This window comes from Diabrotica virgifera, chromosome 1, assembly GCF_917563875.1.
Source record: "Diabrotica virgifera virgifera chromosome 1, PGI_DIABVI_V3a".
NCBI classification, from domain to species: domain Eukaryota; kingdom Metazoa; phylum Arthropoda; class Insecta; order Coleoptera; family Chrysomelidae; genus Diabrotica; species Diabrotica virgifera.
In genome coordinates, this window is record NC_065443.1 from 112,841,433 (window position 1) to 112,859,246 (window position 17,814).

Consider the following 17,814-nt stretch of genomic DNA (forward strand, 5'->3'; position numbering starts at 1 on the left):
GCGAAACATGGGTGTTGAAAAAGTCACAAACATACTTTTTAGAAAGATGGGAGAGAAAAATGCAAAGAGCAATATATGGAGGTGTGAAAATAGAAGGTCAGTGGAAAAGAACCAATAAAGAATTGGAAGTACTGTAGAGCCAACGATAACGACAACGATCAAAGCACAGAGAATACGATATTTGGGGCATATCGAAAGAATGGGAAGTAAAAGAATGCCAAAAATGATACTCTCCCGAAGGCCAATACAAAAGAGAAGGAAAGGCAGACCAAGAAAAAAGATGGAAGGATAGTGTGTACGAAGACCTGAAGAAAAGTAACATTGAGATATGGAAACAACTAGCATTGGACATATTGAGATGGAGGGAGGTGGTGAAGGAGTGTATAAAGAGACAAGTGTAATTAAATAAAATTTATAAGACTAAAATAAAATGTAATCAAAAATGTGAACGTTTTAGCCCTAGGCTTACAAGTTCTGTTGAGCAGTTAAGCTTAATAAATAAAAAAATAATATTACTAAATTAGAGATACTATCATTTTATTTCCACTTAAAAGACAGATCAAAATCATATTTCCCCCTAGTCACCCTTCCACATCCTACATCAACGCCCACAATGAAGCGTTATACCGAGCGATATACCCGATCAAATTTAACACTGTTTAAAATAAGATCTCTAATTTATTTGAGAAAAAATACAAATAATAAAGTGATACTTTAGGGACCATTCTGTACAAGAAACTATTGATTTATTTATTACAGCTTTTCCAAATAGGCCAATACCAGTAGAACAAACTGTATTTGCCAATATATAGGATAAAATTAAGAATGGTATAAAATATTACCTGAAGTCCAGGGCTAGTACTAATTGAAGCCAAAATTATTAAGCCTATGTTAAGATGGTTATCAGTATAAAATAATTGCTAAATTTTCCTGGAGTAAGTAGTAGGCAGTATGAGAGAAAGACCAAAGAAAACTTTGTGGGAGCAGTTTAGGTAGGACACGTTTGTGAAGACATTGTTCTGCGGTTAATATTGATATGAGCCAAGATAACACTTGGAGAAAGACGAAGCAGACCCCGCATAGGGATAATAGCAAATTGCGTAGAATTTGCCGTTATTTTTCTATATTATACCACCAAAAATTTATAGCGATCACCCAGTATAATATATAAGATCATTATTATTTTCGATATATAAATATTTAGACAATATCTATTATTATATACAAATATGTTAAAAATGTACATCTATACATATTTAATCGGTTAAAGGCCTTAAACTAAGATAAACTATTATACAGTCAAGATTCTCAAAATTGAGCTTACATAAAAGATTCTTTACATTATTTAATGAACAAATAAATGTAATAAAAAAATAAAATAATTGCTGGCATTCGGAATACCCTCAGTTTTAGTCAAAAGCTTTTGTGAATGCTAGAATAAATATAAAAAACTCAGCTATAACGAATACATAAATAACAAATAAAAGGAAAAATGTCGTTTTGCTGTTGAGGAAACAAAACAAATTAATATCTGATGATTTAAAGTTAAGAGCATACAGTAGCGCATCATCAATATAACTTCGGGAGATAGTATCATACCTTTTTTCGTAAGGTCTGCGAAACTTTGGCAACAGTGGTAATTTTTGACATGATCTAAGATCAATATTTTGACAATTATACTCATAGGCGCGCTAAATGGAAGTAATAGAAAGCAATTTTGTTATTAGTAAATAAATATTTATAAAAATAAACCAAAATGGGTGAAAATTTTATGTTAACATAGGTATTTGCACGAAATAATAATAATAAATAATCATTTCGTTGTGAAGCGAAACAAGAGCCGTCTTATTTTATTTAGTTCATAGAGTGCCAAAGGCACTCAGACTTTATATACTCTCATTAGAATTCGAAATATTTTTATGTAAAATATACTTACCTACCTACAAATAACTAAAACTCACAATTAATAATAATCTATTTTTTCAAATAGGCCAACAACTTCGTTCTATTACACAAAAATATAATAAAGTAACTATAAATAAACACTACTGCACTGAACAGATATCGATAAAGATAACAGAAGAGATAAGAGAAAATCTGACGCAGGTTTGTCAAAATGACAGTGACAATTTCTCTGCTGCCTAATTAGTTATTAGGTATAATAAATATGTTCGATTTCTTGTTAGAAATTAAAAATTTTAGTAGGTCCAAAATGACACAAAATCTACGAATGGGATAAAAAAGTTTATTTGAAGAAAAAAGTATTTTTTTGTTCTTCTTAATGGCGGTACAGGCTCGTTTTTTTAATATTGTATTTAATTACAGAGTAATTTCCACATATTAATATATTTTTCAAACTGGGCTCTGTACCGCCATTCTTTATTATATTACGAATACGTGTGCCAAATATCTCGAAAAAATATTCAAAATTACAGCCGCAATCTTGGACCGCGTTTGTTGCTACCTATCGATCGCTACTGTAGCCTCTTAACTGGCTCTATTATAATAAGTTTGACATTGTAATTTGTAAAAAGTTTTGTAATTGTTTTGGCATAAAGCAATCGTTTTGCTTGATTTTTAAGATAAAGTTAATAGATCAAGTCCCAAACCTTATTATGCCATGAAAAAATCATAAATAAAGCTAACATAACCGAGATCTTTCAAAATTTTCTTATATTCAGTCAAGTATAATTTTCAAATTCTTGCCCCCTTATTTTTTCCGCCAAAAAATAGCACCTTTAGCCGGCTTCAATTGTATCTAATAAGATAAGAGAGTCTTTCTAAAATATACAAAGTATCAGTATAATAGAGACAGTTGACATTAAATCATGAGATAGAAATACGAATGTACCATTGGACAATGCTACCTATTTTGTAACTGTGATGTCATTGACATAATAATAAAAAGTATAACATACTTTTTGTATTCAGAATACTACAAAAATGGTCTTTAAACACTTATATAAAAAATAAAGCTATCTTTATAAAATAAATAAAATTTGTTCATATTTACGTATAGATCTTAACTAAAAAATGTATATATTAAAGAAGTGATTGTTCTAACATAATTTTTTCAAACCCAGATGGAGGTGGATGGTTAAAGTTGTCCAAAATTATGTCTAATATAGCTCCATCATCAACTACAAAGAAAAAAATAATTAATTAGTAAAAAATACACTTTCCTAATATCATAGGACATGAGAATAAAAATCATGTTATTGGTTTTAACCTTCGTAAGGCGGTACGGGGTGCAGCTGCACCCCAGACCTCGTTTTTCTCACCTATCTTTTTTAATAATTTTTTTTATTATTGTCCATTTTTTTATTCGCATTAAATTCAATTCTAAACGCACTCCACCCATTACAGCATTTAAAACTCTTTGCGTTTAAGTGTTTTTTTTTGGAAAAATGACTGTAGCATATGATGAAAATTTCATATCCTGAATTGGACGTTTCTGATGTTACACCTGGAGCTAACAGTGCTACAGAACATGGTCGGTGTTACTTATGTCACAGAAAAAGACAGAAAGTCCCGACATAACTGTATTGTGTATAAAAACTTTGTGTTGCTCACTCTGTGAAAAATTTCATGTGTGTGATGCAATGATAATAATTTTTTTTTTTAAGAAGAAATGAGTACTTTGTTTGTAAAATTATGTTTCATAGTTTAATAAGCAAGTCCTATTTATCTTTCAAATCAATATCCCCGACGTTCACATATGAAAAACAATGGATATACGGATGGGGTGCAAATGCACCCCGCACCGTCGTTTACGTAAGAATCTAAGCACCGCCTTACGAGGGTTAAAGATATCAAAAAATGAGGCCATTATCATATACTTAATTGTATGTCAAAACTCAACCAATTTCAGAGCAATAAATAAATCATTAGTTTGTAAGAAAAATTTCAACACCCTGTTTCTTGGAAAACAAAGCATTTTTGACATATATGTTTGAATCAGTCGTTTGAGAGACCCGACATATCCACAAAAGCAAAGTTGTGGATAAGTATGAAAAACATCTGGGGGTTGCCGGGTTTCTCTCGATTCAGAAAAATTTCTCAACACTCTAGGTTCATTTAGAATGTTAAACAGGGTCGGGTTTCTCTTGAAACATGTGAGTTTATATCTACATACAGGGTGTCCAGAAACTCTACCGACAAACGAAGACAGGAGATTCCTCAGATAATTTTAAGACAATTTAACCCAATTCACCTAGTCCGAAAATGCTTCTTAAGGGAGCTAGAGCTCTTTGAAGAAGGCGCCATGAAATTAGTTTTTCTTAAATACCTCCAGAACGCTTCTATTTAGAAAAACGAAAATTGGTACGCATATTTACTTTTCAGAGATGAATCGATTCCATCCATTGCAAATTTCTAGTACCGGTCATAGGCGTCCGCTTTGGGTAGAGCAACGGGTATTTTATCGCATAACTTTTTTGTCCTTAACTTTTATGCATTTTTGACACCGGATTATTAAATTGTGAAGTATTCTAGTACTAAAAGGTACTCTTGTTTTAAGTCGGTAGGACACACCGTTTTCTAGAAAAATCGATTTGAAAGTTTTTCGTTTTTGGAATTTGAAGAAAAATTGAAAGAAGTTTTCAACAAAAAACGAATATTTTACCAACATAAAGTAAGAGTAACTTTTAGTACTCGAATACCTCATAATTTAATAATCTAGTGTCAAAAATGCTCAAAAATTCAAGACAAAAAAGTTATGGTATAAAATAACTGTTGACCTACCCAAAACGGACGCCTATGACCAGTAATAGAAATTCGCAATTAATGAAATCGATTTATCTCTGGAATATAAATAAATGTACCAGTTTTCGTCTTTCTAAACAGTTTTTTTTTGAATTTTTTTTTATTTAAAAAGCGAAAAATTTTTAAAATCGATTTTTCTAGAAAACGGTGTGTCCTACCGATTTAAAACAAGAGTATCTTTTAGTACTAGAATACTTCAAAATTTCATAATCCAGTATCAGAAATGCATAAAAGTTAAAGATAAAAAAGTTATGCGATAAAATAACCGTTGCCCTACCCAAAACGGACGCCTATGATAGGTACTAGAAATTTGCAATGGATGGATTAGATTTGTATCTTGTATATAAATAAGCGTACCAATTTTTGTTTTTCTAAATAGAAGCGTTCTGGAGGTATTTAAGAAAACTAATTACAAGACGCCATCTTCAAAGAGCTCTAGCTCCCTTAGGAAGCATTTTCGGACTAAGTGAATTGGGTTAAATTATCTTAAAATTATCTGAAGAATCTCCTGTCTTCGTTTGTCGGTAGAGTTTCTGGACACCCTGTATAAGTTGGTAAAAATGCAAAAAAATGAAAATCGATTTCTTCGGACATGTTGGGTTTCTCAAAAGACATTTTTATTCACATCTTTGTAAATAAAATCTCAAAATCTTACCATACAAAGCTGGGTAAACAGTTCCCTTAATATTACTGACTGCATAGTCCACTTCCTTTCCATTGATGAAAAATTTTAACTGAAGATGGTCAAACGCCACTCCTATTATATCACCCTCTATGATCTGATTTATTCCTTCATCAGGAGACCCAGGGAAGCTTATTTTATGTAGTTCTTGTTTTTTATGGCGAATTATGTGGTCACTACCTAGAGCCCAAGAAAATTCATCTTGACCACCTAAAAAGATATATCATGTTTTCAATACTATGCAAACAATAACTGAGAAATAATATATGGGTCTGAAGCTTCTTTCGTGTGGCACTTTTATATTATTTCCTAGACTTTTGGGAGTAAACCACAATTATAAGTTAGGTGTAATGTCTGAATAAATGTTTATATGAAAAAAAAAAAAGATGAAAAGAACATTCCTTATCTGACGTCTATGTCTACATCTCAACAATTGCATACAAAACAACTAGTTTTACTTTTACTCTGGGACTCTGGGCTAATTAGCAAAATACAAGGAAAAGTTATTTACCAGCAATTTTATTGCTGGAATCGAATCTTATTATTATATGTATTAATAATATAGGTATGCAAAGTCCGCAGATAGTGTGCTACTTTTTTTATAAACAAAATGGCGCCCGAAAATCGTGTTTTTTTTCAATTTTTGCTCTATAACTCCAAAGATTTTAACTCTACACCAAAAACACCCAAACAAAAATTCACCGCAATTAAATTCTGCATAGAGACGTGTTTTTCCCGATTCACTTCGAAGAAAACTTTCCCCGGAAAAAGCGGGATTTTCCAACAAAATCTTTAATTTTCAACTAAAATTTTAGATAAGTAATTATTAATAAATAATCAAATAACTTGGTAATGTAAAAGCCCTTTTCGTATAGATTACAATTCCAGAAGCCGATGGAAATTGAATGAACAGTTTAGCAACAATTGAATTGTTAATTAAAAATTTACGGTCGCTATAATAACGACAATAATTATGGTGCATAAGAATAACTATGATTTTTTCATAAAACGACACTATACCTATCTAATCTACTTTACAGAATTGAAATTGGAGTATTTAAGCGGCCTCAGGAATATTTTAAAATTATAAACAATTTTTTGGCTTATAAACAAATAGAATATCTCGGGAAATATTAAACTAAATTAAATTATGAAAACGGTATTCGAAAAAGAGCGGCAGGACGCTTCTTCTAAAAGAAAAAACGTTTAATTACGATGAGTGGTTCCTGAGATACAACCGGTCAAAGTTGACCGGAATTTACAGCAAAGATATAAACAATAGGATCATAATTTTCAAACCATCACCTTTTTATTTTTGTCCTCTTTCTCCCCATCAATTTTCATATCTTTAAAATGCTCATAACATATATTACTATAATAACAACTATCGATAATACGTGTGAAAATTGCCAAAAATAGCAAAATTCCAATCAAAAATTAGGTTGGAGAAAATGTAACCCTCAAAGTTCAAAATCGGTATACGTTAAAAAATGCATTTTCTCGGCTTCCCATGGAGCAATTTGCTTCATTCTTTTTTTATTCAATAATAACTCGAGTAGAGCCATCGAACTCACGCATTATTAAATGTCAAACTTGCTTTTGTTTTGTTATAATAGATTAATTTATTTATAAGAACAGAAAACTACATATTCTTTCCAGTTGTAAGCTTTTTTTTAGATAAACTTACTACAAGTGTACCTTTTAAAGTTAAAAACATAAATATTCTCATTTGAAAGCTGTATAATTATTTAAACAATTTTTATTTAAACAAATTAAAATTTTGTGTTATAATAAATAAATTAATTTATTATAACAAAACAAAAGCAAGTTTGACATTTAATAATGCGTTAGTTCGATGGCTCTACTCGAGTTACTTGGTAAGAAAAAAATAATGAAGGAAATTGCTCCACGGAAAGCCGAGAAATTGCATTTTTTTAACGTATACCGATTTTGAACTTTGAGGGTTACATTTTCTCCAACCTAATTTTTGATTGGAATTTTGCTATTTTTGGCAATTTTCACACGTATTATCGATAGTTTTTATTATAATAATATATGTTATAAGTATTTTAAGGATATGAAAATTGGTGTGGAGAAAGAGGACAAAAATAAAAAGGTGATGGTTTAAAAATTATGATCCTATTATTTATATCTTTGCCGTAAATTCCGGTCAACTTTGACCAATTGTATCTCAGGAACTACTCATCATAATTAAACGTTTTTTCTTTTAAAAGAAGCGTCCTGCCGCTTTTTCTCGAATACCGTTTTTACAATTTAATTTAGTTTAATATTTCCCGAGATATTCTATTTGTTTATAAGCCAAAAAATTCTTTATAATTTTAAAATATTCCCGAGGCAGCTTAAATAGTCCAATTTCAATTATGTAAGGTACATTAGATAGGTATGATGTCTTTTTATGAAAAAATCATAGTTATTCTTATGAGGATCGGTATGTTTCTTCGGCTGCAATGCTATTCAAATGGGGATTCATTTTTTTCGAATCCTGAGAAAACTAATAAGTATTTTTAAAAAATTTAAACGCAAAATGAAAGATTACGTTATTAGCGAGGGCCGAAAGTCCCTGAGAACTTCTATAATGTCTATTTTAATAAGTTACAGGGGTGAAAAACTAAGAGAAAATTTAGTGTTATTTTTAATTTCAGATATCTCATTCAAAAGAAACTTTTTATTTATTCTAAGGGACTTTCGGCCCTCGGTAATAATTTAGTCTTTCATTCTGCGTTTAGATTTTTCAGAAATATTTATTGGTTTTTTCAGGATTCGAAAAAAATGACACAATGTCCGTGGTAATATTTTCCAAATCTATCTTTGTCATACAACGCACTCAGTTGAATAGAATATTGTCAGTCAGACACTGACAATCAGTGACAATTTTAAATAATTATTTGACATGAATCGGGAAAATTTTTAGTTGTTGATTAAATAATATTGATATATAGTGTATTTGATAAATACTTGATTTAAGAGGTGAACTTTATAAAAAGTTATTTATTGTGTATTATTTATGGAAGATAGAAGCAGAGAATACATTAAGATATATTCTGTGATCCAAGTATTTTGTTAAAGATGTTCAAAATTGTAGGCGTTCCATAGTAACAATATATTATTAAAAAATCACTTTAACACTTTTCCTCTTTTCTCGAATGAGTATTAGTTTTTGTTGTAGGTACATATAAATTATTACAATCACTGAATACATAGCTAGTGAAAAAATTATCAGTAGTAATTGCACAAGAGCTCTAAAATTCTATATTAATTTTAGAGTTCGAGTGCAATTTGTTGCGATTATTTCATGAATAAAACTGTTCAAAACCAAAATTTTATTGTAATTTATATATGTAAGTACCAATTAGTGAAATTAAACGCACAGTTGTTATAAATATGTATTTGACGGTTGAAAGTCATCACTTTTATAATTTTTAAAACATTTGTCATTAATGTCACTGAATGTATTTTTTCGTAGCAACGAAGGGCATCTGACGTAATATGCTTAACGACGGGAGATTATCAAAAATTATCACCTTAATTTGCATGTCTGTAGCTTTCTATTGGTCAGAATCTCCTATGAATGAAATAATCACATTTATTAACTGAATTAATAATTTGCAATTATACAAAAAATAACAGTTATCCAAGAACATTCAAAAGCAATCTCTTTAAGCAAGTTATGACATTGTCATGTAGAATGACATTCTAGTAATATGTACATATCCATACCAGTGTGAATTTTATTACACATAATTTGCCATGTAAAGACAGAAAAGGTAGGGATAGCCGTAAAATATTTGCGAATTATGTACCCATAGCCTTAAGCATCATAATTATTGTCGTTATTATAGCGACCGTAAATTTTTAATTAACAATTCAATTGTTGCTAAACTGTTCATTCAATTTCCATCGGCTTCTGGAATTATAATCTATACGAAAAGGGCTTTTACATTACCAAGTTATTTAATTATTGATTAACAATTACTTATCTAAAAGTTTAGTTGAAAATTCGAGATTTTGCTGGAAAAACCCGCTTTTCCGGGGAAAGTTTTCGTCAAAGTAAATCGGAAAAAACACGTCTCTATGCAGAATTTAATTGCGGTGAATTTTTATTTGAATGTTTTTGGTGTAAAGTTAAAATCTTTGGAGTTATGGAGAAAAAATTGAAAAAAACACGATTTTCGGGCGCCACTTTGTTTATAAAAAAAATAGCACACTATCTGCGGACTTTGCATACCTATATTATTAATACATACAATAATAAGATTCGATTCCAGAAATAAAATTGCTGGTAAATAACTTTTCCCAAAAATGGCCTATTCTCCGATAATCAGCCCAGACTATTTACATACTACAATTACATTCTATAACTCCATGGTAGTTATCAATGCGAATATTATGAAAATTGCCATTATAAGGAAACATATTTAACCTCTCCGTGGCCCAGTGGTAAAAGAGCTTACTTTTGGACCCAAAGGTTGTGAGTTCAAATCCTGGCTGGTTAGGAAAGTTTTCTTCATTAAAAATTTAATAAATGAAAATAATTTCTATCCTTGCTCAGCTGAGAGATCGTAGATGTTCGGATACAATAAGTGTCTCTTTGTACAGACAATGAAGTCAACTTTACTAATTAACAAGACATTTACTCAACACACACACTACACATTACTCCCCTGAGCTATTCGCGGTGTGCAAGTACTCGGAAGGGATACGTGAAACGATCGTGCACGAATAGCAGAGAAATATTGCAACTTTCTTAAATAATTCATATTGTCAACTGAAATTGTCAAATTGACGTACATTTCATACCTATTGTCATTTAAGAAGAAAAATTATATATTGCTCCACAATATTGATATGATATGCAATTATTATATAAAGGTAAAGGGCCTAGCCGGGTAAGATGATGAAAAGTGCCCCCAAGTCGATTCGAATTCCATATAGGTCAACAATAGCATATATAGTGAAACTAACTTTCTGAAATTTTTAGCCCCCTAGGTGGTCATGTGACCCACCTAGAGCCTAATTAGGGTTTTTAGGTTTATATTTTTTATCTCAGCCACATCGAGAACTAGCGAAAAACTTTAAATACAAAAGTTGTAAGCTTTAAAAAGTTCTGTCCGAAAATTTTTTTTTAATTTTTGGCGGGAAATTTAAATTTTAGAACGATTTTAAAATTTTAAATGAGTATAAAAAAATAACTAAGACATTCGTTTTCTCGAAAAAAATATATAACGTGTATTTTTGCATCATATTTCACCATGAATTTTTTCAAATTTTTAAAATTGGTGAAACGCACCTTTAAAAATAAAAATCGCATTTTTTCGGTTTTTTTTTCGTTTTTTGATACAATTTTATACATATTTTTCAAAAAAGGTAACACCGTCACTAGAGTAGGTAAAAAACTAAAAAATAAATGGGGTTTGCTTAATAAAAATTTTTTGTAATGCCATCCATTTTCAAGATACAGGGCGTTGAAGAAAACAAAATTTTACACATTTTTTACGATTTTGCCGAAACTACTGGCAACATTGCAATAGAATTTGGCGAGTTTTAAGAGGTAGTTGTTGTGCATTTTTTGACATACAATTAAGAATTTTATATTTATCATTGGTGCACATAGGGGTAATGGTCTGAACTTTTTAAAGAAAAAAGATAGTACGCCACTGACATATTTCAAATTAACAATCGTTTTTGAATTCCTCGTTCAATTTGTGACAAAAAATCTATCTTCCTATTTTTTCATATGATACGCCATTTTTATTCAAAAAATAAAACATCTTAACCCTTACAAAGTATTCAAACTTCTATGAAATAAAATACTACTATGTATTAGTAGTTTTTACTTACATAAACTCGTACATCCATTATAAAAACTAATTCGAATACTTTGGAAGCGTTAAGATATTTTATTTTTTGCAGCAAAACGGCGCCTCGTATGAAAAAATGAGAAGATAGTTTTTTTTATCGCAAATTGAACGAGGAATTAAAAAATGCTTGTTAATTTGAAATATGTCAGTGGCGTACTATCTTTTTTTCTATGAAAAGTTCAGACCATTACCCCTAAGCGCGCCAATGATGAATATCAAATCCTTAATTGTATGTCAAAACATGCACAATAACTACCTCTTAAAACCCGCCAAGTTTTATTACAATGTTGCCAGTAGTTTCGGCAAAATCGTAAAAAATGTGTAAAATTTTGTTTTCTTAACGCCCTGTATCTTGAAAATGGATGGCGTTACAAAAAATTTTTATTAAGCAAATCCCAATTATTTTTCAGATTTTTACCTACTCCAATAACGGTGTTACCTTTTTTGAAAAACATGTATAAAATTATTTCAAAAAACGAAAAAAAAACCGAAAAAATGCGTTTTATTTTTAAAGGTACATTTCACCAATTTTAAAAATTTGAAAAAATTCATGGTGAAACATAATGTAAAAATACATGTTATATATTTTTTTCGTGAAAACGAATGTCTTATTCATTTTTTTATACACATTTAAAATTTTAAAATCGTTCTAAAATTTAAATTTCCCGCCAAAAATTAAAAAAAAATTTTCAGACAGAACTTTTTAAATCTTAACTTTTTTATTTAAAGTTTTTCGCTAGTTCTCGATGCGGCTGAGATAAAAAATAATAACATAAAAACCCTAATTAGGCTCTAGGTGGGTCACATGAGCACCTAGGGGTCTAAAAATTTCAGAAAGTTGGGAGCACTTTTCATCATCTTACCCGGCTAGGCCCTTTAATTAATTGTATTTTGCTTGCAGTACTGCATTTTAATAACTAATTTTATTTACTACATACAATTGTTTACGTTTTAATAACATAACCTAAATCTTATTTTTTCTTCTTATTATTTTTTTTGACTATGGCCTTGACAATTATCCAGTAACCAGGACCATATGATTGGCCAATATAATTAAAAGTGCGAATAAAAGTGCAGAGCGAAGAAACCAGGTGTCGCTTTTCTGAAGTTGCACGGTCCCAATAACTCGTTTTTAAACTAGGAGGACTAATTCAAATTTACTGCACTGTAATGCTTGTTTGTAATTGGTCCAACCGCAGGCAAGTTTACTCCATAAAATTATGAAATTTTGACATTATTGGCATTTGTGAAATTTTGACATTATTGGCATTTACAATTCATAGGTTAATTAAGTTATATCAGCGATTTTTTTGTGTTTTCTGCTTTCTGTTTTTTTTCCCTTTAATTGTTAGATTTTTACTCTGCATGTATATAAAAACAGTTGTTTTAGATCTCTTTAGCGACATATTGGTATAATATAATATTTATGGTTTACGGTCGAAGGTCTACATGATCAACCAAAAAGGAAGATGAATCTGGTGATTTTTCTAATAGTGACATTATTGGTTGTGAATCTATCTTTTGAGTTTACTCCTCCTAGTTTAAAAACAGGGCATAGTATGTGAAAACAATTTGTTTCAGATAATAGGTTTGTTCTAGCATCAGTTTCAAACGGTTTGAAACCATCAGCGAATAGTGGACCAGCGCAAGTAGAGGGGATAGCACTGGTGACTGTATTATGTTTTCTCACTGACCAACTGTTTGCTGACGGTTTTTGACTAATTTGACTGTTTGCTAGAACAAACCTATTGTTTTATATTTTATTTATTTATATACCTTGTGTCAAACTGACATCAGTTTGTCTAGTGGCAAGACCTACAGCCCATGTGCCGTTTTGCTGAACCTTAACTTCGAAGTATGATTTTGATTGAACCAAAGGGGCATTTCCTAATACTGCTCCCGAACCACACAGTCGCAAACCACCTTTTACAACAACTACTTCATATCCTACAAGTAAACAAATATTAGAAGAGCCCTATAAAGAAAATGCTGTTTTGATTACCCATAAAAGCTGTGTCCAATTGAATTGGATTGTCTCTTGGTACGTGAGGCACTGTCGGATGGAACGTAAAATTATCTAAACATCCTTTTAAACAACAAAATACCGATACGGATGACATATTTATTTATTTTACTTTACAAAATTCATTGATCTTAACCTATATCTTCTATTTTCTACACTGACGTTTAGGTGTCAATAATTGACATTGACGCAAAACACAAAGGATTTAAAAAATGAAAAGAAAAAGATAAATTAATATTAATTCTTAAAGGTTTTACAACACAAATGTAGAGTGAAAACAATACAAATTTAATGGAAATATTAATTTATATAATAAACTTACGCTAAAAATAAAAAGAAGTAGAAGCCGGATTTCATATTCAGTGACAGTGACTTTTATAGGTTAGTTTAGATTTTAGATTGCCAACAATCAACAAATTTTTATACTGTTTTTATAATAGCAAATAGTTCTTCTACAACCTATCTACTAAGTAATCAAGATGGAGCAATTTTTTACGTTACCGTTTACAATTTTGGAAATACCTCAGATGAGAATTAAAAAACCTTCCTGGGTGAAACAGCCCTCTGCCATGACTGTGTTCTCTATAGTATTAGTTTCATATTTTCTTGTCACAGGAGGTAAATATAAATATTTCATTGTAGGCGTAGCAATGAAGCAGTAAAACGCCCAACACCTACCAAATTTTTGCAGTTGAATGCATCCCAACCAAACTACATTCGATTCATAAGAGCCTTAACACATTCGCTGCCACCTGACGCCAAAAGGCGTTTTGCGTGCGTGAGTCAGGTGCCATCGACGCCTCCAGGCGTTCATAACCTGTGGAATTAAATAGGGATCTTTATGTAGTGGCCCAATACGAAAGTGACAGAGGCGATGAGACTGGTGCTCATCCTAAGCACCAGGTGTCTTGGAGACCATTGCCGATATGATATTCGTGTTTAACAACCCCAAAAACCTTCCGATTCTGTATCAAATCCCTACAAAGCTCTAGTATATTCGTGTTCAGCTATCCCAAAAGCCTCAGAGTAACGAGTTTGCACTGATTTTGTATCGAATTTCCACAAAACTGCAGGAGATGAGGCACAAACTGGACACCAGGTGTCTCAGAGAACATTGCCGCATGATATTCGTGATGAGTCACCCCAAAATCCCCCAAGTAATGAGTTTGCTTAGAATTTGTACCCAATTTTTATAAATTGAGGGGTCTGGCAGTAAAAAATGGTAAGGGGCAGTAAAGAAGTTTTGAGTTATGAAGTGTTGAATTTTGAAAAAAATATTGTTATATTTTTTATTAAAAAATATGAGTATGAAGCATGTTAAAACTAGCTGAATATGTTGTTAATACGTAGGCAAAATATGAAAAACCAAATATTTTTTTATAACGATTAATTAGAAAAGTATGAAAATATGAACTACAACTTAACATTGTTTACCTAAAATATTTGAAATAGTTTAACGTAACGTGTTAAGTGGTGTTGACTTAACATAATTTGGTAGGTACTAGTAATTCATTTTAAAGTTTGATACCATTTGTGGTAAACAGCTGGAATCAATTCCCAAAATGATTTTACATCTTTCAGGTTTTCTAAAACGTTTAATAAAAATAATAATGTAGCGCTGGAGAGACTTTATTTTCATGTTTGCAAGTAAAAAATGTTAAGTTTTTATGGAAAGTGAACGTGGATGTAAACAATGTTAAGTACATCCCTTACCATTTTTTACTTGCGAACATTTATTCTAAGAATATAAAGAAATTGTCTTCTTTGTAGAGACTTGACCACTTCACTAAATACTTGAAATTCAGGATCTTTATCTGAGTTGCAATCATAGTAGCTGTCAGAATGGTCACTGTTAACAGCAAAAAAGCCATTTAGATTTGAACAACCTGCATTATCATGGACACATAACATTATTTTCATGCTTATGCATGTCCCTTACCAAATTTTAAGAAATTAATTTGGTTCCATCTATTATTAGGAGGATAAACTAAGTAAAATTTTCTGCTTTGCCATGTCCCTTGCCATCTTTTACATACTATTTCGCGAAAAATCAAAATTTGTCCCTTACCATTGTTTACTACCGAGCCCCTCAATTTCAGAGAAGCCCTATCTAAAGCATCAATGCATTTTCCTTGTTCAGTATTGCAATTTTAATTTCATCATAACTTTAGTTCACGGAGTTTCTTAAAGCTCTTAGAATTGAATGCAACAAGTTTCAGTAAAGGCCCATTCTCACAGTTCGAACGAAAATAGCTGCGAGAACATATGTTTCAATTTTAATTGGTCAACTTTTGTTGATTCAACAAAATTTCTGCATTTTCTCGACATTTTTCAGAGGAGTTGAATCGTGTTTGAAGTGTATGAACATTTGTTGGTCGACTTGAATCTCTATTATCTTGTCAGTTTGCGTAAAAAGTTATCCTTCATTCAAATCAACAAAATGAGTTTAAAGTGACCTGAAAGTGTTATATGATTTTTATATCCTTCTCTATCCTTCAAAGCAAGTTTCGGAAACACCGCATTCATTTCTTGTTTTAATCCAATTTCATATCCAGAAATGAAGTTTTTTGTTCTTTATTCCGTCTTAACATGATTTTCATGAGTTGCTTAATTAGTAAAGTACTAGTAATATGTATACCCTATTCCACGAACATATGCCTGTTTTGGATTATATCGACAACGAATATTTTACTGTGCAAAATAAGAAGAACGAAAGTAAATTGCAAATTACATTGTTGTTTATTGGAATATTTATTAGCGCCATTTACTTTCGTACTTCTTATGTTGCACAGTAAAATATTCGTTGTCGAAGTAATCCAAAACAGGCGTATGTTCATGGAATGGCCCATATACTTTTACGTATAACTACACTGGGCGCCATTTTATTAAGGGGGGGGGGTATGGTTTGAAATCAACATATCAAGCACATTTTTGTGAATTTTTTTCAAAGCTATGGTAGAATTATTTTATTTTTAAATTAAATAAACATATTAAGTACCATTCAAAGAATATTTAAAAAAAATTCAATCCAAAATATTGAAAAATAAGCCATTGGTGACAAATTTTGGCAGGCAGCTCAAAAAAATGGATTTTGCGGTGGACATCAGAACTCATCACTGGATCATACGAAACAAAAAATTCAAAAAGATTTAATTAGCTTATGAGTTTCATGAGGTAACAACATCGAGTTTTTTTTATTTTTAATGATTTTTGGTATCACTCAGAAATCAAAAATACGAAATTTTTGATAAAAATTTTATGAAAACCAACAGATTTAATATTGTTGAACAAAAAATAAGCACAAAACGAAAAATATCTCGGCGTTGTTACCTCACGAAATGTCTAAAGAAAATCTGCAAAATTTCAGGTAGATCGGTCAAGTAGCTTTTCAGTTACAATGTCCACCTCATTTGAAAAAGCAGTTTTGAGAAAAATGCGTTTAAAGTTTTGACAACTGCATCTTCATCTTCTTATAATCTGTCTTCTTCTTCTATATGTGCCGTCTTCTACCGAAGGTTGGCGACCATCAAACGATAGATTTCTCTGTTTTGTGCCATAATTTGTCTGCAAAATCGTAAAGTGATGAACATTGGAATATGTTTTTGGAATTGCGGAGTAATCTACAAAAGATAAGGCGAACAGTTGTTTAACGTTTCTCACTACGCTCAAGCGTGCTGGCGCGAAGCCGCGGCAAAGCGTGTCGAAGGTAGGAATATTCAACACTCTGTATCTCGGGTAATTTTACTCCGATCAATCTGAAATTTTCCGAGAGTATTCTTGAAAGTATGCACTTTTATTTGAAATAATAAAAAAAAATTAAATATTTCAAACCATACCCCCCCCCCCCTTAAAGCTAATTGCTTCAATTTTGTTTGAAATGTGTGAACAAAAACTTGACCAATTTTAGTTAGTTAACTAAAATCGAACCGTGAGAATGCGCCTTAAGATGCATCTAACTGCAAAACTTTGGTAGGTTTATTGCTTCATTGCCTCGCCTACTGACAAAAAGTTTACAATAATATTATTTTAGGAATCATTTATGATGTGATAGTTGAGCCTCCGAGTGTTGGATCAACAACTGACGAACATGGACATTCTAGGCCTGTAATATATTTGTTATTAATAGCCAATAAAAAATTATATTCACAAATTACTTTTTAGGTTGCTTTTATGCCATATAGGGTTAATGGCCAATACATAATGGAAGGCCTGGCTTCAAGTTTTCTTTTCTCGTTGGGAGGATTAGGATTTATTGTACTGGACCACATACACACTACAAGTACTCCGAAACTAAACAGACTATTATTAACTACTGTTGGCTTCATTTGTGTCTTGGTTTCATTTTTCACTACTTGGATATTCATGAGGATGAAATTACCTGGGTATCTTCAGTCATAAATATGCTTTAATGCAATGTATTATTATTCTCATTTTTGTACCTTACAATAAAAGAAAGATCTGAAATA

General features: G+C 31.1%; 2 protein-coding genes across 2 annotated transcripts in view; one reads left to right on the forward strand and one right to left on the reverse strand.

Moving 5' to 3' along the window:
* The window catches only part of LOC114331160 (SPRY domain-containing protein 7), a 19,723-nt gene extending 6,248 nt beyond the window's left edge, over positions 1 to 13,475 (reverse strand). Inside the window, exons 1-4 of the mRNA XM_050659109.1 lie at positions 13,328 to 13,475; positions 13,102 to 13,272; positions 5,420 to 5,656; positions 1 to 3,140 (exon numbers count right to left, since the gene is read on the reverse strand). The exon at positions 1 to 3,140 is cut by the window's left edge and continues 6,248 nt beyond it. Of these exons, the coding sequence (XP_050515066.1) occupies positions 3,043 to 3,140; positions 5,420 to 5,656; positions 13,102 to 13,272; positions 13,328 to 13,445 (624 nt within the window). The 5' untranslated portion in view covers positions 13,446 to 13,475 and the 3' untranslated portion in view covers positions 1 to 3,042. The remainder of the gene's footprint in view (positions 3,141 to 5,419; positions 5,657 to 13,101; positions 13,273 to 13,327) is intronic.
* Positions 13,476 to 13,561: 86 nt separating this feature from the next.
* Positions 13,562 to 17,812, forward strand: LOC114331159 (oligosaccharyltransferase complex subunit ostc-A). The gene is made up of 3 exons (XM_028280643.2): positions 13,562 to 13,966; positions 17,379 to 17,452; positions 17,510 to 17,812. The coding sequence occupies exons 1-3, from the start codon at positions 13,828 to 13,830 to the stop codon at positions 17,744 to 17,746; spliced, it is 450 nt and encodes a 149-aa protein (XP_028136444.1). The 5' UTR covers positions 13,562 to 13,827; the 3' UTR covers positions 17,747 to 17,812.
* Positions 17,813 to 17,814: the final 2 nt, after the last annotated feature.

Excerpts from the sequence above, each read along its gene's own strand:
- LOC114331159 (XM_028280643.2), top strand. The coding sequence starts at position 13,828 with ATGGAGCAATTTTTTACGTTACCGTTTACAATTTTGGAAATACCTCAG. Across the intron at positions 13,967-17,378 it reads ATATTTTCTTGTCACAGGAG|GAATCATTTATGATGTGATA; the intron begins GTAAATATAAAT and ends ATATTATTTTAG. Across the intron at positions 17,453-17,509 it reads AACATGGACATTCTAGGCCT|GTTGCTTTTATGCCATATAG; the intron begins GTAATATATTTG and ends ATTACTTTTTAG.